The 21953-nt window shown below is 44.7% G+C and overlaps 1 protein-coding gene across 1 annotated transcript; it reads right to left on the reverse strand.

Annotated features, from left to right (window-relative positions):
- Positions 1-19489: 19489 nt before the first annotated feature.
- On the reverse strand, positions 19490-20960 carry LOC133051942 (heat shock transcription factor, X-linked member 3-like). The gene is made up of 2 exons (XM_061136622.1): positions 20475-20960; positions 19490-20083 (listed from the first exon to the last, which is right to left on the reverse strand). Exons 1-2 carry the CDS (start codon positions 20958-20960, stop codon positions 19490-19492), a joined length of 1080 nt encoding a protein of 359 aa, XP_060992605.1.
- Positions 20961-21953: the final 993 nt, after the last annotated feature.

Raw genomic sequence — 21953 nt, forward strand, 5'->3', positions numbered from 1 at the left:
TTCTCCAAGCCAGACTTCAGCAATATGTGAACCGTGAACTTCCAGATGTTCAAGCTGAAGCCTTTGACTGTGTGGATCACAATAAACTGTGGAAAATTCTGAAAGAGATGGGAATACCAGGCCCCCTGACCTGCCTCTTGAGAAACCTGTATGCAGGTCAGGAAGCAACAGTTAGAACTGGACATGGAACAACAGCCTGGTTGCAAATAGGAAAAGGAGTATGTCAGGGCTGTATATTGTCACCCTGCTTATTTAACTTCTATGCAGAGTACATCATGAGAAACGCTGGGCTGGAAGAAGCACAAGCTGGAATCAAGATTTCTGGGAGAAATATCAATAACCTCAGATATACAGATGACACCACCCTAATGGCAGAAAGGGAAGAGGAACTAAAAAGCCTCTTGATGAAAGTGAAAGAGGAGAGTGAAAACGTTGGCTTAAATCTCAACATTCAGAAAACTAAGATCATGGCATCTGGTCCCATCACTTCATGGGAAATCGATGGGGAAACAGTGGAAGCAGTGTCAGACTTGATTTTGGGGGGCTCCAAAATCACTGCAGATGGTGATTGCAGCCAGGAAATTGAAAGACATTTACTCCTTGGAAGGAAATTTATGACCAACCTAGATAGCATATTAAAAAGCAGAGACATTACTTTGCAAACAAAGGTCCATCTAGTCAAGGCTATGGTTTTCCCAGTGGTCATGTATGGATGTGAGAGTTGAACTGTGAAGAAAGCTGAGCACCAAAAAATTGATGCTTTTGAACTGTGGTGTTGGAGAAGACTCTTGAGAGTCCCTTGGACTGCAAGGAGATCCAACCAGTCCATCCTAAAGGAGATCAGTCTTGGGTGTTCATTGGAAGGACTGATGCTGAAGCTGAAACTCCAGTACTTTGGCCACCTCATGCAAAGTGTTGACTCGTTGGAGAAGACCCTGATGCTAGGAGGGATTGGGGGCAGGAAGAGTAAGGGGATGACAGAGGATGAGATGGCTGGATGGCATCACCGACTCGATGGACATGAATTTGAGTAAACTCCAGGGTTTGGTGATAGACAGGGAGGCCTGGTGTGCTGCGGTTCATGGGGTCGCAAAGTGTCGGACATGACTGAGCGGCTGAACTGGACCTGGAGAACTCTCTGTAATGGTGGAAATGTTCTAAATCTGCTTTGTAGCCACCAGTCATAGGTGACTTTTGAGCACTGGAAATGTGGCTACTGTGCCTGACTAAGTGAATTTTAAATTTTATTTAATTTTAATTAATACAAATTAAGATAGCCACATATGGTTGTAGGGTACTCTACTGGAAAGCAAAGTTCTAGAATTCCCTGTTACCCTTCCTTAAGTTTTTTAAGTGAAATGTCTCCATTTCAGTGAGATTATCCATGACCATGGATTTGAAATTGTAGCCCTTCCCATCTGCCCCCTGCCCTGTGTGCTTTCTAGCCATCCATTGTTACCATCCATTAATCTATCTATGTTATTTATCCATTTTCCCTATTGTCCATTAAATCCAACAAGATCCTGAAAGTCTTTTCCCTTTTGTTCAGTATCTAGAACATATTAGTAAAAGAATCCAATTTTTCTACCTATGAGGACCTGGTTATTCAAAAGGAGTTCCATCTGGATCTCTTGAATTTGCAATGTTGAAACAAAAATAAAGCATATTCTATATATGCTAACTTTGCACAGGTCACACAAAACCACTGGGGATATCAGATCTGATTTTTACTTAGGAGAGTGACATCATTAAAGCTAAAGATTATGTAAACACCAATGTTAAGAAAGCTTCATTGACTATTTGCAGTCAAGGAAAGTGGGATACCAGGAAGGTAACTCTGGCATTTACCTAACTACAAAAGGATATGAGTTTGAGTGTGTGGGATCAGTGGAAACAGGGAGGGGTCAGATATTAGACATTATAAAAGCAAGCTCCTCTGGCCTTGGAAATGTGTTAGAAGGAGTAGAAAGGTACTTCAGATGGTGATACAGGTTGTATTTTACCAAGATGACCAATACAGTACCTCTTAACCTCAAGATCTTCTGCAATACAATCTTGCTGTTCTCCCATGAAGAGAACAGGGTTTCTTTCTCCATCTCCTTGAACCTGGGCTAGCCCTGAGACCACTTTGGCCCACAGAATCCAGCAGACCTAACAGTGCCAGTTCTGTAAGTTGCCATTCATTGACCTGGTAACTTTCACTTCCTGCTCTCTTGGGGTGCTCCCACTCAGAGACCAGCTTCTTGTGAGAAGCCCAGTCTATACAGAGGTACTCTGGCCACTGAGCTCTAGTCCAACAATCAGCATAACTGCCAGCCATTTGGAAGCCATTTGGAACCTCCAACCCAGTCAAGCCTTCCCGTGACCCCTGTGCTACCCCACGTCTGACCATAACCACAGTGAGAAGCCAAAGCAAGAACTACACAGCTGAGCCCAATCAACCTACCAAACTATGAGTCTTAGCAACAAATTGTTTTCAGCCACTAAGTTTAGAGATATTTGTTACATACAGATGCAGATTTGATCTCTGGTTCAGGAAGATCCCCTGGAGGAGGGCATAGCAACCCATTCCAGTATTCTTACCTAGAGAATCCCATGGACAGAGAAGCCTGACAGGCTATAGTCTATAGCATTGCAAAGAGTTGGACATGACAAGTGACGTAGCATGCATGCACATTGCATGCTAATAAATGACCAAAACACATGGTTCAGAAAACTGAAAATTATACTCCTTTATGAATTAAAATGGTAAAAAAGGAATTTTATATTTCTATTTGCATGTATGTGAAGAAACATGAAGTTTCTTGCAAGTGGTCAGAATTGGCTACATGAGGAAAGGAAAGAAGGGAGAATTTTTTTCAAATATAAACTTTTTTTGTATTATTTTTAATCATGAATACACACTACTTATTCAAAAATTGTTTTAAACAATGGCTCTGAATTTAGAAAAGTTAGGAGATGGGGGAGCTGATTTGAGAGTTTTGTTTACACAACAGTTCAACTCACTAAACTAGGAGCTCCCCACCTCCACGCCACCCAGTGAAATCTGACCAGCAAGAACAAAGGATGGGTTGGAGCCCAAGAGAAAGGAGAGGAGTGATGGTGATAGTGGGGTCCAAATATCTGATTGTAAAGGATGGAACTGGGCTGGAGTGCTCAGAGCACAGAGAGCAGCAAAGACAGTCCACCCCTTGCTACACTGGGCCCTTGGAGCACACACAGCATGTGACTTTCCAGTCCTTGTTGTATAGAATTTGAAGAAGGACTCACCTTGCTTTTCCTCCTTTCATTTTTGTGGTCCATGTGATTATCCAGAATGCCAAGGAAAGTATCTATCAGCTGGGCTTTTCCTTGTATTTTCCCGCTCCCTGTGTACCTACTTATCTCCTCATAAATGTACACTATGCGTGTTATACTCCATAGAGTCTCCTAACCCCACAGCTACCAGGACTTTGATGAGTCCTCCTTGGTGTCCATCCCCTCCCAACATCCCTTGCTTTAATTTTTCCTCCATTTAAGATGTTTCGCATTTCTTTACCAGCTATTCAAAATACAAAATCTAAATACAGTTTTGCCTCTCTATTCAAGCCTGCTAATGCTTTAATATATAATGATCAAGATGCATTGAATGGGACCTTCCTCAGGACTAAGGCTGAAGTGGAAGATCAGAGGCAGAGCTTGCACTTGAAACCCAGCACTGCCCACCCTGCCTCTGCTGAGAATGCCACACAGAAGCGTGTGCTTGATGCAATTTTTATCTTTTCTTATGGAATGAATATGCACTTGAGATCAAAGTCACAAAATAATGAAATATGCTTCAAACCTAAAATTGTTAAGCCTTACTCATTTTATTTTAGTTTTCAAAAATCACAAATAGGACTATCTGCCATCAGAGGGTTCATGACAAACCTGTGTGGTGCTGTGCTATTATTTGTGTAGTATATCACGTGCTATGCATCATGCAAACATTCCCCTCAGGGATGACACATTTTTTCTTAAACTATTTGCGTTGGTGACTCCAACCAGAGACCAGCTGATAAGGGTTGGTTCCCTTCCTTGTAAGTTTGTCTTCTACTCCTTACACTCATAATCTTGAAACAAAATCTTTCTGTCCATGCCTTTTCATATGCCGTTGACAGTTATCATGCTGGAAATTTCCTTTTTTAGGTCAGTTGTGCATGTTTACCAGGCCCTTGGGTATTTAGGATACTGGCTAAGAAAAAAAAATAATCTTTGTGTTCAGATGCCCAAGAAGACACAAGGAGAAGGCAATAGGAGACTTAAGTTGAACAACACAGCAAGGAAGCTGAGCCAGTCTTGTCCCATCTACCCGTTCTGCTTACATAAATCTACTTGTCCTTGCACAGACTCAACATTATCTCTCCTGGAGGTCTTGCATGCTCTGCCCATTGGGATTAATTCTTCCTCAGGTAAACCTCAGAGTTTACAAACAACTGTGAATCTACTTTCACCACCTCTCTTATCACAGGTAGTTTTGTATTTGAATTTCATGTGTGTGTGAGTGCTAAGTCGCTCCAGTTGTATCCAACTTTTTGTGACCCCCATGGACTGTAGCCCACCAGTCTCCTCTGTCCATGTGATTCTCTAGACAAGGATACTGGAGTGTGTTGCCATGCCCTTCTCCAGGGGATCGTCCCAGCCCAGGGGATCGAACCCATGCCTCTTACGTCTCCTGAACTGGCATACAGGGGTTTTACCACTAGAGCCACTTGTGCATATAAGACCTAGATAAGGTTTTATAAAACCTTGGAGGGCAGAGATGACTTATTTTTGTATTCCCCTCTACTGTCCATTGTAGTGCCTAGCACATCAGAGATGGTATGTTACAAAATACACACATGAATGAATGCTGGGTGGATGAACCAATGAATGAACAAAACTCTGATTAGCCAAACACTGTCATCCTAGGTTGAGGAAAGTCAGTCAGAGGTCTTAGCAGATGCAGAGTCTCAAAGATCTCAGGAAAATACATTACCCCAAGAGTGCTGGAGGCTACAAATGGACTCTAGATGGTGGCATGTTGAGATCAGCAGAGAATAAAGATGATTGCAGCATCAGTATGTAGAGTGCTTTATAATAGGGAGACCCTGAAAGCTGGGTAGCCAGCAAAGCAGGTTACAGAATCCCAGGAATGAAGTATTAACATGGTAATCCATAAAATCAGGTTAACGGAAACTTCTGTGTTTTCCTTATGCTACTCACATCTATGCATTTTGTGCATAGAACGGTGTATTAAAAAGCAGAGACACCACTTTGCCAACAAAGGTCCATCTAGTCAAAGCTATGGTGTTTCCAGTAGTCTTGTACGGATGTGAGAGTTGGACCATAAAGAAGGCTGACTGCTGAAGAACTGATGCTTTTGAACTGTGGTGTTGGAGAAGACTCTTGAGAGTCCCTTGGACTGCAAGGAGATCAAACCAGTCAATCCTAAAAGAAATCAATACTGAGTATTCATTAGAAGGACTGATGCTGGAGTCGAATTCCAATAATTTGGCCACCTGAAATGTAAAGCCGACTCATTAGAGAAGACCCTGATGTTGGGAAAGCCCGAAGGTAAAAGGAGAAGCGGGCAGCAGAGGATAAGATGGTTAGATAGCATCACTGACTCAATAGACATGAGTTTTGCTCAAACTCTGGGAGATGGTGAAGGACAGGGAAGTCTGGCATGCTGCAGGCCACAGGATGGCAAGGAGTTGGATACAACTTAGCGACTGAACAACAACAATGGTCTGTGCAGAGTTTCCACACTAGTTAAATGAGATGATGTTTATAAAGTTGTTTGCACACTTCAAAGCACTACACCTAGAGCACTGCCGTTCTGTAGGGGTGAAAGAGAAAGGACAAATGAGATGACACCTTGGAGACAGCAGAGCCTGGACCAGAATGGCAGAAGGTGTGGGAAAGTAAATGGTGTGTCAGAGATCATGCCCAACCAGAAGACAGAGACCTTTGACAATATGTTTCTTCCCGTCTGTGAATGTGAAGCGTTTGTAGCCTTGATCTAAGCCAAGGACAGAGTAAGCCATGAGAAATTCTGCCTGCGTGCATTCTGGCAACATTGTATGAGTTCAAATTGGCATTTGAAGATCTGGATGAGAATACAGAGATGTGGAGCTAGAGAACACTCAGAGCAGGAAGGTCCCCTAAGTCCTTAAACATAAAGAAGGTCTTCTGAAGAAAATGACAGCAAGGGACAAGGCTTTTTTCATTTATCTGGAATATACAGAGCAGAAATTGGATTCATTCTAAACAGAATTAAGCCTGAAGATGGAAACTACAGAGTGCAATTTATTCTCAACATAATAAAGACTTTTCTATCCATTTAAATCCAAGTTGAAATTAAACAGTCCATGTGTGTGTGTGAGTGTGTGTGTGAGAGAGAGAGGCACTCAGTCGTGTCTGACTCTTTGTGACCCCGTGGACTGCAGCCCACAAGGCACCTTTGTCCATGGGGACTCTCCAGGCAAGAATACTGGAGTGGAGTGCCATTTCCTGTTCTAGTATCTAAATGAGGGGACTTCACAGAATTTCACCTTATCAGATGCATGGTTGGATTCAGCAACCTGGAGTGTTTCATTCCAGTCACCTGGAATGTTTCAACTGTTGGGTTTTTCCACCAGCCCTAGTGAATACTGAGGTGGTTGTATAAAGCAGAAGTTCTCAAAGTGTGGCTTGGAGACCTCTGGGTATCCTCAAGACCTTTGCAGGGTTTTCATAAGGTGAAAACTCTTCTCTTAATAATGCCAAAATGCTATGTGTCTTTTTTGTTGTCATTTTCTCAAGATGATACACTGGTGTTTTCCAGAGGCTACAGCCACATGACACTGCAGCAGACAGAATGCAGGAACAGAGAAGAGGTTCCAGCAACTTCTACTAAGCCAAACATCAAGGAAACTAACAAAAGGATAAACAAGGCCATTCTTTTCACTAAACTTGGTTTTGTTTTGTAAAACAATTATTATTCATAAAACATATTTCTATTAACATATAATCAGTTTACCAAATGAAGTAATAAATAATTTTTTAAAACTTTGCTCTTTTCAGTTTTAAAATAGTAAGTATCCACAGGCATGACCCACAGGGAAAGAAAAGCTCTTTAAGACCCTCAATAATTTAAAAGGTGTAAAGGGGTCCCAAGACCAAAAAACGGTCAGAAAAAAATATTGTCTCCCATAATAAGAAAAGAGGGAGGGACTTCACAGGTGGTACAGTGGTTAGGACTCCGAGCTCCCAGCAAAGGGGGCACAGGCTCCATCCCTACTCAAGGAACCAAGATCTCAGAAGCCATGCAGCACGGCTGGAAAAAAAAATGAAAAGAAGAGAGAAAGAAAGGAAGGAAGGAAGAAGAAAGAAAGGAAAAAAGAAAGAAAGTAGGGAGATGTGAACAGGGTAAAGAAAGCATTCTGCCCTCCCACTTCCCAGCTACCTTTGCTGAGTTAACACCACTTTCAGCCTGACACAGAACTAGGGTTTTCCACAAAGGTGGCTACTAGAGGTATCTGGGTGGTGGAACAGAGGACCCATGCTTTGGACTCAGATGGGCCTGAGTTTGAACCCAGATTTTTCCACCTCCCAGAGGCCTTAAATTACTTGCCCTCTCTGAGCCTCCATGATCTGTTCTATGTATTATTAAGACTACCAGGTTGTTGAGAAGATTACACAGGATCTTTGTGTAGAATCTAACCCAGTGAGATACCTCTTAAATTACAGCTCTCCACGTGGCTGTTGATCAATCCCAGGTGAGGCCCAGGGAAGCTGCGTGACCTGGTGAACAAACGATGGTCTACACGTGATTTTCACCAACTCTCCGCACAGAGTCCCCTCTCTAGACAAGCTCCAAATCTTTAGACAGGTTATTCCTGAAGCACCTACTTTACCACCAACCACTGAAACATAACTTCCTCATCCTCTCTGCTCTGAATACAGCTGTGAGGGAGGAGAACAAACATTGAACGTGGAATCAAAAACATATGTCATGTCCCACATTTACTGATATATTAGCTCTGTGACCTTCAACAAGCACTTTGCCTTTTTGAGCCTATTTCCTCATCCATAAAACAGGGAATAATAAAACCTAGTCTGTGGGGTGGTTGTGAAGGCTAAAGTAAATAATGTCTATGAAAACACTGAGCAAACAGTTATCAGATATATATGTGTATATATATATATATATGCATATATATAATATCTATCTATATAATATCTATAGATATATAGATATGTCATTAATAAATCTCATCTATTTTATGTTTAAATTGGATCTAACTTATAAAGTTCCACAATGACTACTTAGTCAAAATTATCTTCAGGTAACTCCCTAAAGTCCTAACCAGGACACCATGCTTTCACTGCCAGGTGCCCAGGTTTGACCCCTGGTCAGGGAACTAAGACTGTTAAAACTTAAGCTGACTGTAAGTCATGCAGTCAGAAAAAGAAGAAGAAAGAATTATCTCCACACATACACACATGCAAGTGTGTGTATGATTGGATAGTAACATGAAATTTGCACACATTTTTACAAGTCCACAAACTTTGTGAATGTCTTCTGGGCAATTCCCCCAATTAGTTTTTCTAAAGTCTGAAGTCAAGCCCTAATAAAGAGAAAATGCTATGACATATCAAGCTTTATTTCTAAATACATTGACTTAAAAGTGGTTGTAATGTTAATAAGAGCAGCAATGAAGAACTTTCTTAGAAAATTAAAATGTGACATTCAACTGGTTCTCTTCCTATGACCTGGGCACTTAGGAGGGAAAAAGAGAGCTTGAGGAGGAGACACTTGCAGGGGTTAGAATTTATAAGCAGAGCTGCTAATGAAATCTTTTATCTGCAGGTGCTCTTTTATGGTCTCCCTGTCCTATTCTTCCACCATCTCTTCAAGCTGCTTGCATATTTTGGAAATTAATCCTTTGTCAGTTGTTTCACTTGCTATTATTTTTCTCACATTCTTAGGGTTGTCTTTTCACCTTGTTTATAGTTTCTTTTGCTGTGCAAAAGCTTTTAAGTTGAATCAGGTCCTGCTTGTTTATTTTTGTTTTTATTTCTCTAGGAGGTGGGTCATAGGGAATCTTGCTTTGATTTATGTCATCGGGTGTTCTGCCCATGTTTTCCTCTAAGAGTTTTATAGTTTTTGGTCTTACATTTTGGTCTTTATTCCATTTTGAGTTTATCTTTGTGTATGGTGTTAGGAAGTGTTCTCATTTCATTCTTTTATATGTAGCTGTCCAGTTTTCCCAGCATCATTTATTGAAGAGGCTGTCTTTTCCCCGTTGTATATTCTTGCCTCCTTTGTTAAAAATAAGCTACCCATAGTGCATGGGTTCATTTCTGGGCTTTCTATCTTGTTACATTGGACTATATTTCTGTTTTTTGCCAGTACCATGCTCTCCTGATGATTGTAGCTTTCTAGTATAACCTGAAGTCAGGAAGGTTGATTCCTCAAGCTCCATTCTTCTTTCTCAAGACTGCTTTGGCTATCCGCGGTATTTTGTGTTTCTATATGAATTGTGAAATTTTTTGTTTTACTTCTGTGAAAAATACCATTGGTAATTTGATAAGGATTGCATTAAATCTGTAGATTGCATTTGGTAGTATAGTCATTTTCACAATATTGATTTTTACTACCCAGGAACATGGACTCTCTCCATCTGTTCTTTTCATCTTTGATTTCTTTCATTAGTGTCTTATTATAATTTTCTGTGTACACTTCTTTTGTCTCCTTAGGTAAGTTTATTCCTCGATACTTAATTCTTTTTGTTGCAGTGGTAAATGGGATTGATTTCTTAATTGCTCTTTCTGATTTTTCATTGTTAGTATATAGAAATCCAAGTGACTTCTGTGTTTTGATTTTGTATCCTGCAACTTTGCTAAATTCACTGATTAGAGCTACTAATTTTCTGGTACTATCTTTAGGGTTTTCTATTTACACTGTCATGTCATCTTCAAGCAGTGAAAGCTTCACTTCTTTTCTGATCTTATTTAAGTTCAGTTCAGTCGCTCAGTCGTATCCGACTCTTTGTGACCTCATAGACTGTAGCACACCACGCCTCCTTGTCCATCATCAACACCCAGAGTTTACTCAAACTCATCTCCATTGAGTTGGGGATGCCATAAAACAATCTCATCCTCTGTTGTCCCCTTCTTCTGCCTTCAACCTTTCCTAGCATCATGGTCTTTTCAAATGAGCCCGTTCTTCGCATCAGTGGCCAAAGTGTTGAAGTTTCAGCTTCAACATCATTCCTTCCAATGAATACTCAGGACTGATTCTCTTTGGGATAGACTGGTTGGATCTCCTTACAGCCTAAGGGACTTTCAAGAGACTTCACCAACCCTACAGATCAAAAGCATCAATGCTTTGGTGCTCAGCTTTCTTTGTAGCCCAACTCTGACATCCATACATGACTACTGGAAAAACCATAGCCTTGACTAGATGGACCTTAGTTGGCAAAGTAATGTCTCTGCTTTTTAATATGCTGTCGAGGTTGGTCATAACTTTTCTTCCAAGGAGTAAGCGTCTTTTAATTTCATGGCTGCAGTCACAATCTACAGTGATTTTGGAGCCCACAAAAGCATAGCCTTCCACTCTTTCCACTGTTTCTCCATCTATTTGCCATGAAGTGACAGAACCAGATGCCATGATCTTTGTTTTCTGAATGTTGAGCCTTAAGCCAACTTTCCCACTCTCCTCTTCCACTTTCATCAAGATTCTCTTTAATTCTTGTTCGCTTTCTGCCATAAGGGTGGTATCATCTGCATAACTGAGGTTACTGATATTTCTCCCTGCAATCTTGATTCCAGCTTGTGCTTCATCCAGACCAGTGTTTCTCATGGTGCACTCTGCATATAATTTAAATAAGCAGGGTGACAACATACAGCCTTGACATGATCCTTTCCCTATGTGGAACCAGTCTGTTGTTCCATGTCCGGTTCTAACTGTTGCTTCCTGACCTGCATACAGACTTCTCAAGAGGCATCTCAGGTGGTCTGGTATTCCCATCTCTTTAACAAATTTCCACAGTTTGTGGTTATCCACACAGTCAAAGGCTTTGGCATAGTCAATAAAGAAGAAATAGATGTTTCTCTGGCACTCTCTTGCTTTTTTGATGATCCAGTGGGTGTTGGCAATTTTATCTCTGGTTCCTCTGCCTTTTCTAAATACAGTTTGAACATCTGCAATTTCATGGTTCACATATTGTTGAAGCCTGGCTTGGAGAATTTTGAGCATTACTTTACTAGCATGTGAGATGAGTGCAATTCTGTGGTAGTTTGAGCATTCTTTGACATTGCCTCTCTTTTGGATTGGAATGAAAACTGACCTTTTCCAGTCCCATGACCACTGCTAAGTTTTGCAAATTTGCTGGCATATTGAGTGCAGCACTTTCACAGCATCATCTTTTAGGATTTGAAACAGCTCAACTGGAATTCCATCACCTCCACTAGTTATGTTTATAGTGATGCTTCCTACGGCCTACTTGACTTCACATTCCAGGATGTCTGTTTCTAGGTGAGTGATAACACCATCGTGATTATCTGGGTCATGAAGATCTTTTTTATACCGTTCTTCTGTGTATTCTTGCCACCTCTTCCTAACATATTCTGCTTCTTTTAGATCCATACCATTTCTGTCCTTTATTGAGCCATTCTTTGCATGAAACAGTCCCTTGGTATCTCTAATTTTCTTGAAAAGATATCTAGGTTTTCCCGTTCTATTATTTTCCTCTATTTCTTTGAACTGATCACTGAGGAAGGCTTTCTTATGTCTTCTTGCTATTCTTTGGGACTCTTCTCCTTTGCTTTTCACTTCTCTTCTTTTCCAAGTGATTTGCAAGGCCTCCTCAAACAGCCATTTTGCTTTATAACATTTCTGTTTCTTGGGGATGTTCTTGATCCCTGTCTCTTGTACAGCATCACAAACCTCCGTCCATAGTTCATCAGGCACTTTGTCTATCAGATCTAATCCCTTGAACTATTTCTCACTTCCACAGTATAATCGCTAGGGATTTGATTTAGGTCATACCTGAATGGTGTAGTGGTTTTCCCTACTTTCTTCAATTTAAGTCTGAATTTGGCAATAAAGAATTCATGATCTGAGCCAAAGTCAGCTCCCTGTCTTGTTTTGTGCTGACTGTATAGAGCTTCTCCATCTTTGGCTTCAAAGAATATAATCAATCTGATTTCAGTGTTGACCATCTTGGTGATGTCCATGTGTAGAGTCTTTTCTTGTATTGTTGGACGAAGGTGTTTGCTATGACCAGTGTGTTCTCTTGGTAAAACTCTATTAGCTTTTGTCCTGCTTCATTTTGTACATCAAGGTCAAATTTGCCTATTACTACATGTATTTCTTGACTTCCTGCTTTTGCATTCCAGTCCCCTATAATAAAAAGGACATATTTTTGGGGTGTAAGTTCTAGAAGATCTTGTAGGTCTTCATAGAACTGTTCAACTTCAGCCTTACTGGCCGGGGCATAGACTTAGATTACTGTGACATTGAATGGTTTGCCTTGGAAAAGAACAGAGATAATTCTGTTGTTTTTTTAGGTTGCATCCAATTACTGCATTTTGGACTCTTTTGTTGACTATGATAGCTACTCCATTTCTTCCAAGGGATTCTTGCCCACAATAGTAGATGTAATGGTCATCTGAGTTAAATTCACCCATTCCAGTCCATTTTAGTTCACTGAGTCCTAAACTGTAGACGTTAATATGCACTTTTACTATTTACTTTTTACCAGTCAATGAGAAAAAGGTAAATAAGTTGGCAGGGATGCGTGGAATGAGATGCCCATGACCCTTTAAACCTGTGGTTCTAGCCTTCAGCTGTGAGCTGAAGATCACAGGGCAATGAAGGTGATTAAACACTATGGTGGTAGACCCTGGCGCACTCACATAAATCCCTTAAGCCAGCAATACTTCTTAGGATCAATGTGCTAATAGCAAAAGATTCATAAAAGATGCAATGGAGAAATAGCTTCTGGGACAAAATCTTTACTCTTGGGGCAAAGACAAATGATCCTGTCAGGAAACCAGCTGCAGAGGTTACATGCTCGGTCAAGTGAGGCCTGGCTAACACATTGATCCATGGGCTTGTCCCAGGGCTCCTCATTCGAGAACCGTGGACCTGGCTGTAAACAGTTTTCAGGGGAGTGAGGGAGCCTAGAAGGTTGAACATTACTCAATGTGGAACATCCTTAGCATTGTTCTGAGTAGTCACTGAGAGGACCTCAACCTCTGACATGCTCAACACCAGCCTGAGAGCAACGAGAAAGGGTTTGGGGTGGGTTGGGCTTAGCAGAAGCTTTACTGCACACCCAGGGCAGCTTGCATTGTTCCTCAGAAGTCTGTTTCTCTCATAGTCGCTTGGACTCCTATATAGAAGCAACTTCCCCAGCTGCACCCCCATGGACCATGAAAACTTCACAGCAGATATTAGACCAGCCCCATAAGGAAACATGCAGCTCAGGCACAAGACAAGTTATTATTAAAAGCACTACACCCTGATGCAAACACACCTACCCATCACAGAGATGTGATAAAAGAGTGCAGGCTAAGCAAAGCCAAAAAGGACACGGGGGGAGGAGAGGAGGGAGAAGGTGAGATGTATGGAGAGAGTAGCATAGAAATTTACAAGACCATATGTAAATAGATAGCCAATGGGAATTTTCTGTATGACTCAGGGAACTCAAACAGGGGCTCTGAGACAGACTGAAGAGTAGGATGAGGAGGGAGATTGGAGGGAGGTCTGGAGGGAAGGGACATGGGTGTACCTATGGCTGATTTCTGTTGATGTATGACAGAAAACTGCAAAATTCTGTAAAGCAATTATCCTTCCATTTCAGAAATTTTCCCAAAAAAAGCCAATAACTACTGAAAAGATTGGGCTTTGGTGTTTATAGAAGAAAAAAATGCAGCACAGTGGATTTGACACAAAGGCATTTCCACAAGGCAGGACTTTAGAACACTCTTTCCTGCAAAGAGAGGCTCCAGGATTCACCAGCCACTGAACCACTTACCACCTTACCACAGAAAGAATTAGATGCAATATTGTTGTTAAGTCACTAAGTCATGTCTGATTTCTGTGACCCCATGGACTGTAGCCATGTGTCCATGGAATTCTCCAGGCAAGAATACTGGAGTGGGTTGCTATTTCCTTTTTCAGAGGATCATTCTGACCTAGGGACTTAACAGAGTCTCCTACACTGACAGTCAGATTCTTTACTGTCGAACCACCAGGAAAGCCCCAATGCAGTATATCCTTTTGTTAAATTAGAAACCACAGCAGCATCTTTAAATATGGATGTTTCATTTGCACACACAGAAGGCAGGTGGACCTAGTTCTGGGTCCCCCAGAATCACACCCGAAAATAAGAATTCTAGAGCAAGTGGTTTCCTTTGGAGATGTGCTTTGCAGAGGAAGCATGGAGAGCTTCCATAGAGATAGGAAGGGAGCCAAGAAAAGGTGCATTTCAAGAAAGATTAAGGGAGCTTAATCCTGCAGGAAAACTCTGTAAGCCTATGGAGAGTTATCTGAGTTATCGTGTTTGAGGATGAAGGACCTGGGGTGTTTATACTCCAGTTCCTATGGGTCATAAAGCATCAATTCCCTGACATTTTCAGTCTGCCCTGAGCACTGACAAAGTAGGTTTCAGGCACGAGGAAAAAAACTTCTGAGCCACTGACGAGATGCTGGCAGTGTAGTGTCTGGCTGGCATATGCTGCAGCCACAAGGCAGAGGGGACGCGAGCAGGATCTGCCGCACGAGTCTTCCTCAGGAGGTCTCCAAAATACTAGGCCAGGAGACAGAGTTTTTAGGCAAATATGTTGTTTCTCCCAAAAGATATTTTTCTCCCATTTCCTTCAAGCAGATCCAATTTTCCTGGAGTTCCATCACTAGGAACAGGCAAAGGTACAAAAGAAGAAGCAGGTATTAGTTTGCTAGGGCTGCCCAGAACAAAGTGTCACAGACTGGGTAGCATGCACAACAGAAATTCTGTTGTTAAAAATAATTTTTAAAGTTTATTTTGACTGTGCTGGGTCTTTATTGCTGCACAGTCTTTTCTCTAGTTGTGGCAAGTGGCAGTTACTCTCTAGCTGTAGTGCACAAGCTTCTAATTGTGGTGGCTTCTCTTGTTGCAGAGCACGGGTTCTAGGGCACACAGCCTACAACTGTTTCAGCCCATGGGTTCTAGAGCACAGACTCAACAGTTGTGGTGCATGGGGTAGTTGCTTCTCAGTATGTGGGATCTTCTCAGATCAGGGATCGAACCTGTGTCTTCTGCATTAGCAGGCAGGTTCTGTACTACTGAGCTACCAGGAAAGCCCCCAGAAATTCATTTTCTGACAGTTTTGAAGGCTGGAAGTCCAAGATTAAGGTGTCAGCAGGTCAGGTTTCTCCTGAAGCCTCTCTCCTTGGCTTGTAGCTGGTGGTCTCCATCCTGAATCTTCAGATGGTAACTTCCCTGTACATGCCGAACCCTGTGTCCCTTTATTTCTCCAAACTTCCTCTTCTTATAAGAACCACAGTCAGAAGAATTACGGCCCACTCATGTGACCTCATTCAATGTTAATTACCTTTTTAAAGTCCCTATCTTCAAACAGAAGCACATTCTGAAGTGCTGGGGTTAGGGCCTCAACATGCTAAGTTGGAGGGGGTCACACAATTCAGCCTATGACAGAGAGTAATGAGCATATTCATCACTTAGATTTGTAAAATTTCTGTTAAGAATGAAAGCAGTGTTTTTACCAGGCTCAAGCAAACAATTACAAGCAAAAAATGAATAGGTGGAACTTTAACTGCTGTCTTTATTTGGAAGAGACCTTTCATGAGTTCCTTGGTATCTCAGTTCAAGATGTGAGGATCACCTACAATAAAATCAGCCTTGCCTTTCAGTAAATCCTAGCTCTATTGTATTAAAACATGAAATGCAGAAATGGTAAGGACCTAACAGAAGTAGAAGAGATTAAGAAGAGGTGGCAAGAATACACAGAAGACTTATACAAAAAAGGTCTTCATGACCCAGATAATCATGACGGTGTGATCACTCACCTAGAGCCAGACATCCTGGAATTCAAAGTCAAGTGGGCCTTAGGAATCATCACTACAAACAAAGCTAGTGGAGGTGATAGAGTTCCAGCTTAGTTATTTAAATCTTAAAAGATGATGCTGTTAAAGTGCTGCAAAGCCAGCAAATTTGGAAAACTCTGCAGTGGCTACAGGACTGGAAAAGTTCAGTTTTCATCCCAATCCCAAAGAAGGGCAATGCCAAAGAGTGTTCAAACTACTGCACAATTGTGCTCATTTCATGTGCTAGCAAGGTAATGCTCAAAATGTTCAAAATCCTTCAAGCTAGGCTTCAACAGCATGTGAACCAAGAACTTCCAGATGTAAAAGCTGGACTCAGAAAAAGCAGAAGAACCAGAGTTCAAATGGCCAACATCTGTTGGATCATAGAAAAAGCAAGACAATTCCAGAAAAAAACATTTATTTTTTCCATGTTATAAACCCTTTGACTATGTGGATCACAACAAACTGTGGAACATTCTTAAAGAGATGGCAATACCAGACCACCTTCCTTGCCTCCCAAGAAACCTGTATGCAGGTCAAGAAGCAACAGTTAGACCTCAACATGGGACAACGGACTGGTTCAAATTTGGAAAAGGAGTATATCAAAGCTGTATGTTGTCACCCGGCTTATTTAACTTACATGCAAAGTACATCATGTGAAATGCTGGGCTGGGTGATGCATGAGATGTAATCAAGATTGCTTGGAGAAATATCAATAACCTCAGATATGCAGATGATACCACCCTTATGGCAGAATTCAGGGCAAGGACAAGTGAGGGAGGGAGCAAAGTGAAAGGGAGAGGGCTGGTGGTCCAGGAACCCACCAGGCCATGGACTTCATGTGATTAATGGGTCCTCTTGATCAGCAACCCCCTATCAGTGGACCACGTGGAGATGGATGGAAGGAGTCAGCCCTCTCTGACCCTCTACATTCTGTGTCAGCAGGCTTGGAGGATGCTTAGGCATGTGGGGCTGAGGTCCAGACCAGGACTGTGAACTTGGAGATCATTGTGTCAGGCTTTCGGCCTTTGTGGTTCTGTTTCTGCAACCACACATGAGGCCCTGGGAGTCCTGGGGGATGAAGTTCAGCTATCTGTCCTTTGGAAAGCCTTATGTGGGTATTGTCTTAAATGGTGTCAAGACCCTGGAAACGTGGTGGTGGCCTGTGCTATGTGGCCACTGCCACGGTGCCCTGGCCATCCACATCGCACACTGGGACTCTGAAGACTCGGCCTGGTGGGAGATGCTGGAGCAGAGGCTGGGGATGAGCCCCGCCCAGACTCAGGCCTTGCTGCAGGATGGGGACAAGTTCAGCTGTGGAGTGATCGTGGGCAAGTGACACCCTGCCCCGCGCTGCCTATATGGCCGTGATGCTGCCCTAGATCCCAGCTGGGTTGTGCTTGTTTGTTTTCTATTGAACCAGTTGGTGGGGTAGGTGGGGCTGAGGTTTCTTCAGAGGAGTGGTGAGGGTCCTTTGGCTGCGAGATGGTGGCCCGAAGTGCCTACCACCTCTCTGGGCCTCAGTCCCTGTTCGTGCTCTGAGACACGGGCACAAACAGCTCTGCACGTGGCACTTGTCTCTGTGTGTGTCCCCACACGTGTCAGTGTGCCTGGCAGAGACCATGAGAGGCAGGAAAGCACCTAGCCCGGGTTCCATACCCCCACTGCCTGCAGCAAGTCCCCTGACTCCCAGGGGTGAGGCCGCACAGCAACACCTGTCTGCTGGTAAATCCCTTAGGGACCTGATGTCTGTGGGCCCCCGCTGGGGCCCTCCTGCTCTGTCCTCGCAGCCTGCAGTAGGCAGACTGAGAGCTGCCTATGGCCTGGTGGGTTCGTGGAGCACCAGTCCTCTCCCTTTCATTTCTCACTTGGCCTCACCCCGAGTTCTCTTTGCTGAGGTGAGCCCCTCCAAAATGCTCAGCCAGAGGACCCAGTTCACCTCGGGTTCCCTCCATGATATGGTGTTAGTCTCAAGCAGGTGCAACTTTGAATGACCTTGTTCTCATTCTGTGTCCTGTCTTTGCACACAGGTCTCGTGGTCATTGGGGGCACTTTGCTGTGTCCCAAAAACCTAGATCCTGACTAGGTGGAGGAGCTGGAGAATCAAGGCCTGATACCCGACCTGCAAGAGAAGTAACATGACTGCTTGCCAACCCCCACTGGCTGTTGCAGCCCATCCCAGGGGGCGGGGAGGGGGGAAAGACACCTTCCAGGTGGACATCTCTGAGCACCTGATCCTCTTTGGGCAGGAGGCCTGTCCAGACTGGACTCTTGAGAGGAAAGCGACCAAGAGACCGGCAGGTGCTGATACCATGCAGTTACTGCCGCGCTCTGGACTTGCCCATCTGATTCTGTCTGAATCAGCCCCATGCTGTGGTGCCCACTTGGTGAGGGGCCAGGGGCAGGGACTCCCCTCACAGGATGCTGCTCTGGACTCAGCAAAAGACTCCGGGACTTTGACCTTTATGAAATGATGGCATTGCCACTCATTTTGGCCCTGCTGGGTCTGTGTGGTTGAGAGAAATGTGTTGTTAGGAAACCGGTTAATGTTTTTCCCTCTCTGTTCTGGTCCAATCTCCCTGATGTTGGAACAGTGTCCCAGGGGTGACAGAGTAAGGCTGGGGGCAGGGCTGTGCACTGGCAGACAGAGAGGCCCGCAGGCCCAGAAACAGGCTACGGTTTATCCTTGCACATGACCCTTGTCCTATTGTAAAGTGTCCCTTGGCTGTCAAAGTGTGTGTGTTGGACGCAGTGCCTGGCCGCCTCACATCCAAAGACAGGCTCCTAAGTACAGCTGTGAGGGCAGAGCGACAAGGGCTGTTGTTCACTTGTCGAAACCTTGTACTTGTCTTTGGGTTTGGGGTAATGTGTTTGCAAGGCACTTGATGGTTGGAGTGACCCTGCTTTCCAGTCAGCCTCTTGGTAGTGGGGGCCTGTATCAGGAGCTGGGATGCTCAGCTGCTGATCAGAAACTTGTGGCATCATTGGGAAATCCAGGAGGAGCCCCTTCTGCTGCAGGGTGCATGACTCATGGAAGGTGACACCCCCAAGGTCAGGAGCCCAGCTGGGCCATCTGCTGAGTGACAGGAAAGGCCCAGGGACCAGTCCACCCTGGGTTCAACTCAGCGCTCAGCTCATGGGTCAGACCCTTGGATGAGCCTGTGAAATGCTGCTGTTTCAGATGAAAAGAGACCATGGGGACTGAACTGAAGCCTGTCTGGTGCATGGGCTTCCAGCCTCATCTGGCTCACCCTGTGCCATGAATACAAAGGGCAGATAGAAAGAACACAGGTTTGCAGTTCTCACTTGATTGTTCATTTACTCCAGTGGAGTTTTGCTTTATTAGAGCCAGAAATCTATTCTTGATTACAAGAGAGTGCTTTTGAGTGTTCCTAGGGATCTGGCAGCTCAGGGATTGGGCTTTTTCTTGGCCTGCTCACAAAGGGCGCACTTATAATCTGAGGAATCTCCCTGCTCCTCCTCTGACTCAGGGGCCTCATCTGGGGCCATGACTAAAAGGCCCGCCATCAGGATGGAGTAACAAGTGTTGTACAAAGTCATCACAGATTCGTAATCTGGGTACACTGGGGGGCTCTCGGGCAGTTCCCCTGGGCTGTCCCTTCCAGCAGTAGCTGGGGGCACAGATGTGGCACTGTTGGATGGGCCTTCCCCACTGGGGCCACCCTGCTCACTGGGGAGATGGTTTCCCCCAGCCTGGCTGGCTACACTACCCATAGACCAAAGGTCAGAAAACACAAATGAGCACTGGCTAGGGGTTCTGCAAGCAGTGGGCATTCCCTTCTGGACTTTGTTGCCAGCCTCTTGGGTGAACTCGTTGTGGTGGAGTCGGGGAGAGTGTCTGGTCGCCATCACTCGCTTCTTTCTCTTTGGGGTCGCTGTTGTTCCAGTGGCAGGCTGAGAAGTTGTTCTGGGGTTGCCTTTCCTCTGTATGTTCTGCAGGAGGAGAGGCTTGTCTCTCTGAAAATTGGAGTTGTGATAGATCTGAAAGGAAATGAATCACTTTAGCCATGAGAGGGGAGAAGAGCCCTTCCTTGCTGTACTCTCCCCACAACCATCGGGTCGTGCCTATGTATGGAGACAAGGTCTCTTCATTCCTGGCAGGTTATGAGGCCCTGGAATGTCACTCCCTAGAGCTCCCCCGGGGCCATCCTTGCTTGAGGTGTTCCCGACCCTCCCTGACATCAAGTGGCCCCTCAGGATCTGGCATCACCACCGAAGATCCTAAGGGGGGGTGGTGGCGGGATACGACAGACCCTGTGTTCTCCACTTTCCTTAACCACTCTCTCATGAGAACAACATTCTCCTGGGAAATGAAACCCATCAGCACTCAGCTCATCTAGTCTAGTCTCCCAGGAAGGGCATTCTACATTACCATCATCTTCTTTCTTCCTGCAGAGCGACCTGAAGGGCGGATTTTTCTGAACCCGTACAGGTTCAGTTCACGAATGAAGCTCTTTATGCTGTCTGTCTCGCAGATCTGATCCACGCCTCTGCGCTGGAGGACCTCCATCTGGAAGAGATCTGCCTCGATGACCACCGTGTCTCCCTTATCATTCCAGTGCACAGAGGTGAAGGTCGCATCCTCCACGATCCTCCAGAGCTTCCTGGGGAAGGACAGCCCAAAGCTGGCGTTGTTCTCATCCTCGTTGGCCATTTCTGGGTTTGGACCCTGTGGGGGCAGATTGTCATAGAGGCCTGGATCTGGGCTCTCAGGTTGGTCACCCTGCTTTTCCAAAGCCTCCCCTGAATCCACATTTGGATCTGGGGAGGAATCACGGGGGTCCCCTGCTGAGGGCTCCCCATCAGTTGATGGGGCCAGCAGCGCTGCCTGTGCCTCATGGGAACTCTGACTAGCCATTGAACCAATCGAGCTCAGGAGCATTATTTACCCAAGCAGTGAATGCTCAGGGCAAACAGGCCTCAAACCAGGGTCAGGGTGCCCCATAAATACTGTCTGGAGATTCTAGAATCTGAGTCATGGGACAGGCAGCCAATTAGGGGGTCAGCTTCCTTATTGTTTCATGATGTCACAGAGGTGATGTGGAGAGGCAGCCCTGGCCCAGTGTGGGGGAGGGGGGCATGGGGATGGAGATGGGATCCCCAGCTTGTCTCTTGTCTGAAAGTACAGAAAAGTTTGTTTCAGGTTGCCTGCAAAGGCTCCCATCTGCTGCCAGGTGCCTTGTTTCAGGGGGCCAGGCCCTGGATGGGTTGACAAATGCGCCCCTGGCTCTACTGCCCTAACAATGTGCAGACCTGTGGCTGGCTTCTGCTGAAGGGCCAGGCCACGGCAAGTCCTGGGTCTACGAACACCAAGGGAGAACCCAGGGGTCAGATGGGACCTTGGTGACTGTCCCTCCCAGAAGATGGGATCCATAGTGGGCTGATTGGCCTTGCCCGAGTTGGTGGCCCCTCCATCCTTCCCCCTCTTCTGGCTTTATTGTCTTCCAGCTGGCTGCTGCTGGTTGGTCAGTCCCGCTCAGTTGGCCCCAAAGTCAGAGTCCTGTTGTCCTGCCCCCACTGACCCCCAGGTCGAGCTCTCCCCAGAGTAGGGCTGTGCTCAAGCACAGTGGGAGCGACCTCATATTCCACTTGACTGTTCCCAAGCACCTGAGACACAAAATCCCCAGGATGCTGTGTGGGACTGCAAAGCCAGGCGTCCACTGAGCTTGCAGTCTCCCGAGGTCTGCCCACCCCCAGATGGCATCCCACTGCAGATCACACGCTGTTGTCTTCAGTTTCCAATTTTTCCATAAACACCACTCTGGTGGCCCTAGAGCGTTCACTTTGGGAACACCTGCGTGTGCTTTTCCCCTCCCCAGAGCCCCAGATTCAGACTCCTTGGTGGCTGCTT

Source organism: Dama dama, chromosome X, assembly GCF_033118175.1.
Source record: "Dama dama isolate Ldn47 chromosome X, ASM3311817v1, whole genome shotgun sequence".
Taxonomy (NCBI): Eukaryota; Metazoa; Chordata; class Mammalia; order Artiodactyla; family Cervidae; genus Dama; species Dama dama.

Coding starts and splice junctions, on each gene's coding strand:
- LOC133051942 (XM_061136622.1), bottom strand. CDS start 20,960: ATGGCTAGTCAGAGTTCCCATGAGGCACAGGCAGCGCTGCTGGCCCCA. Junction 20,084..20,474: donor CAGGAAGAAAGAAGATGATG/GTAATGTAGAAT, acceptor ATTTCCTTTCAG/ATCTATCACAACTCCAATTT.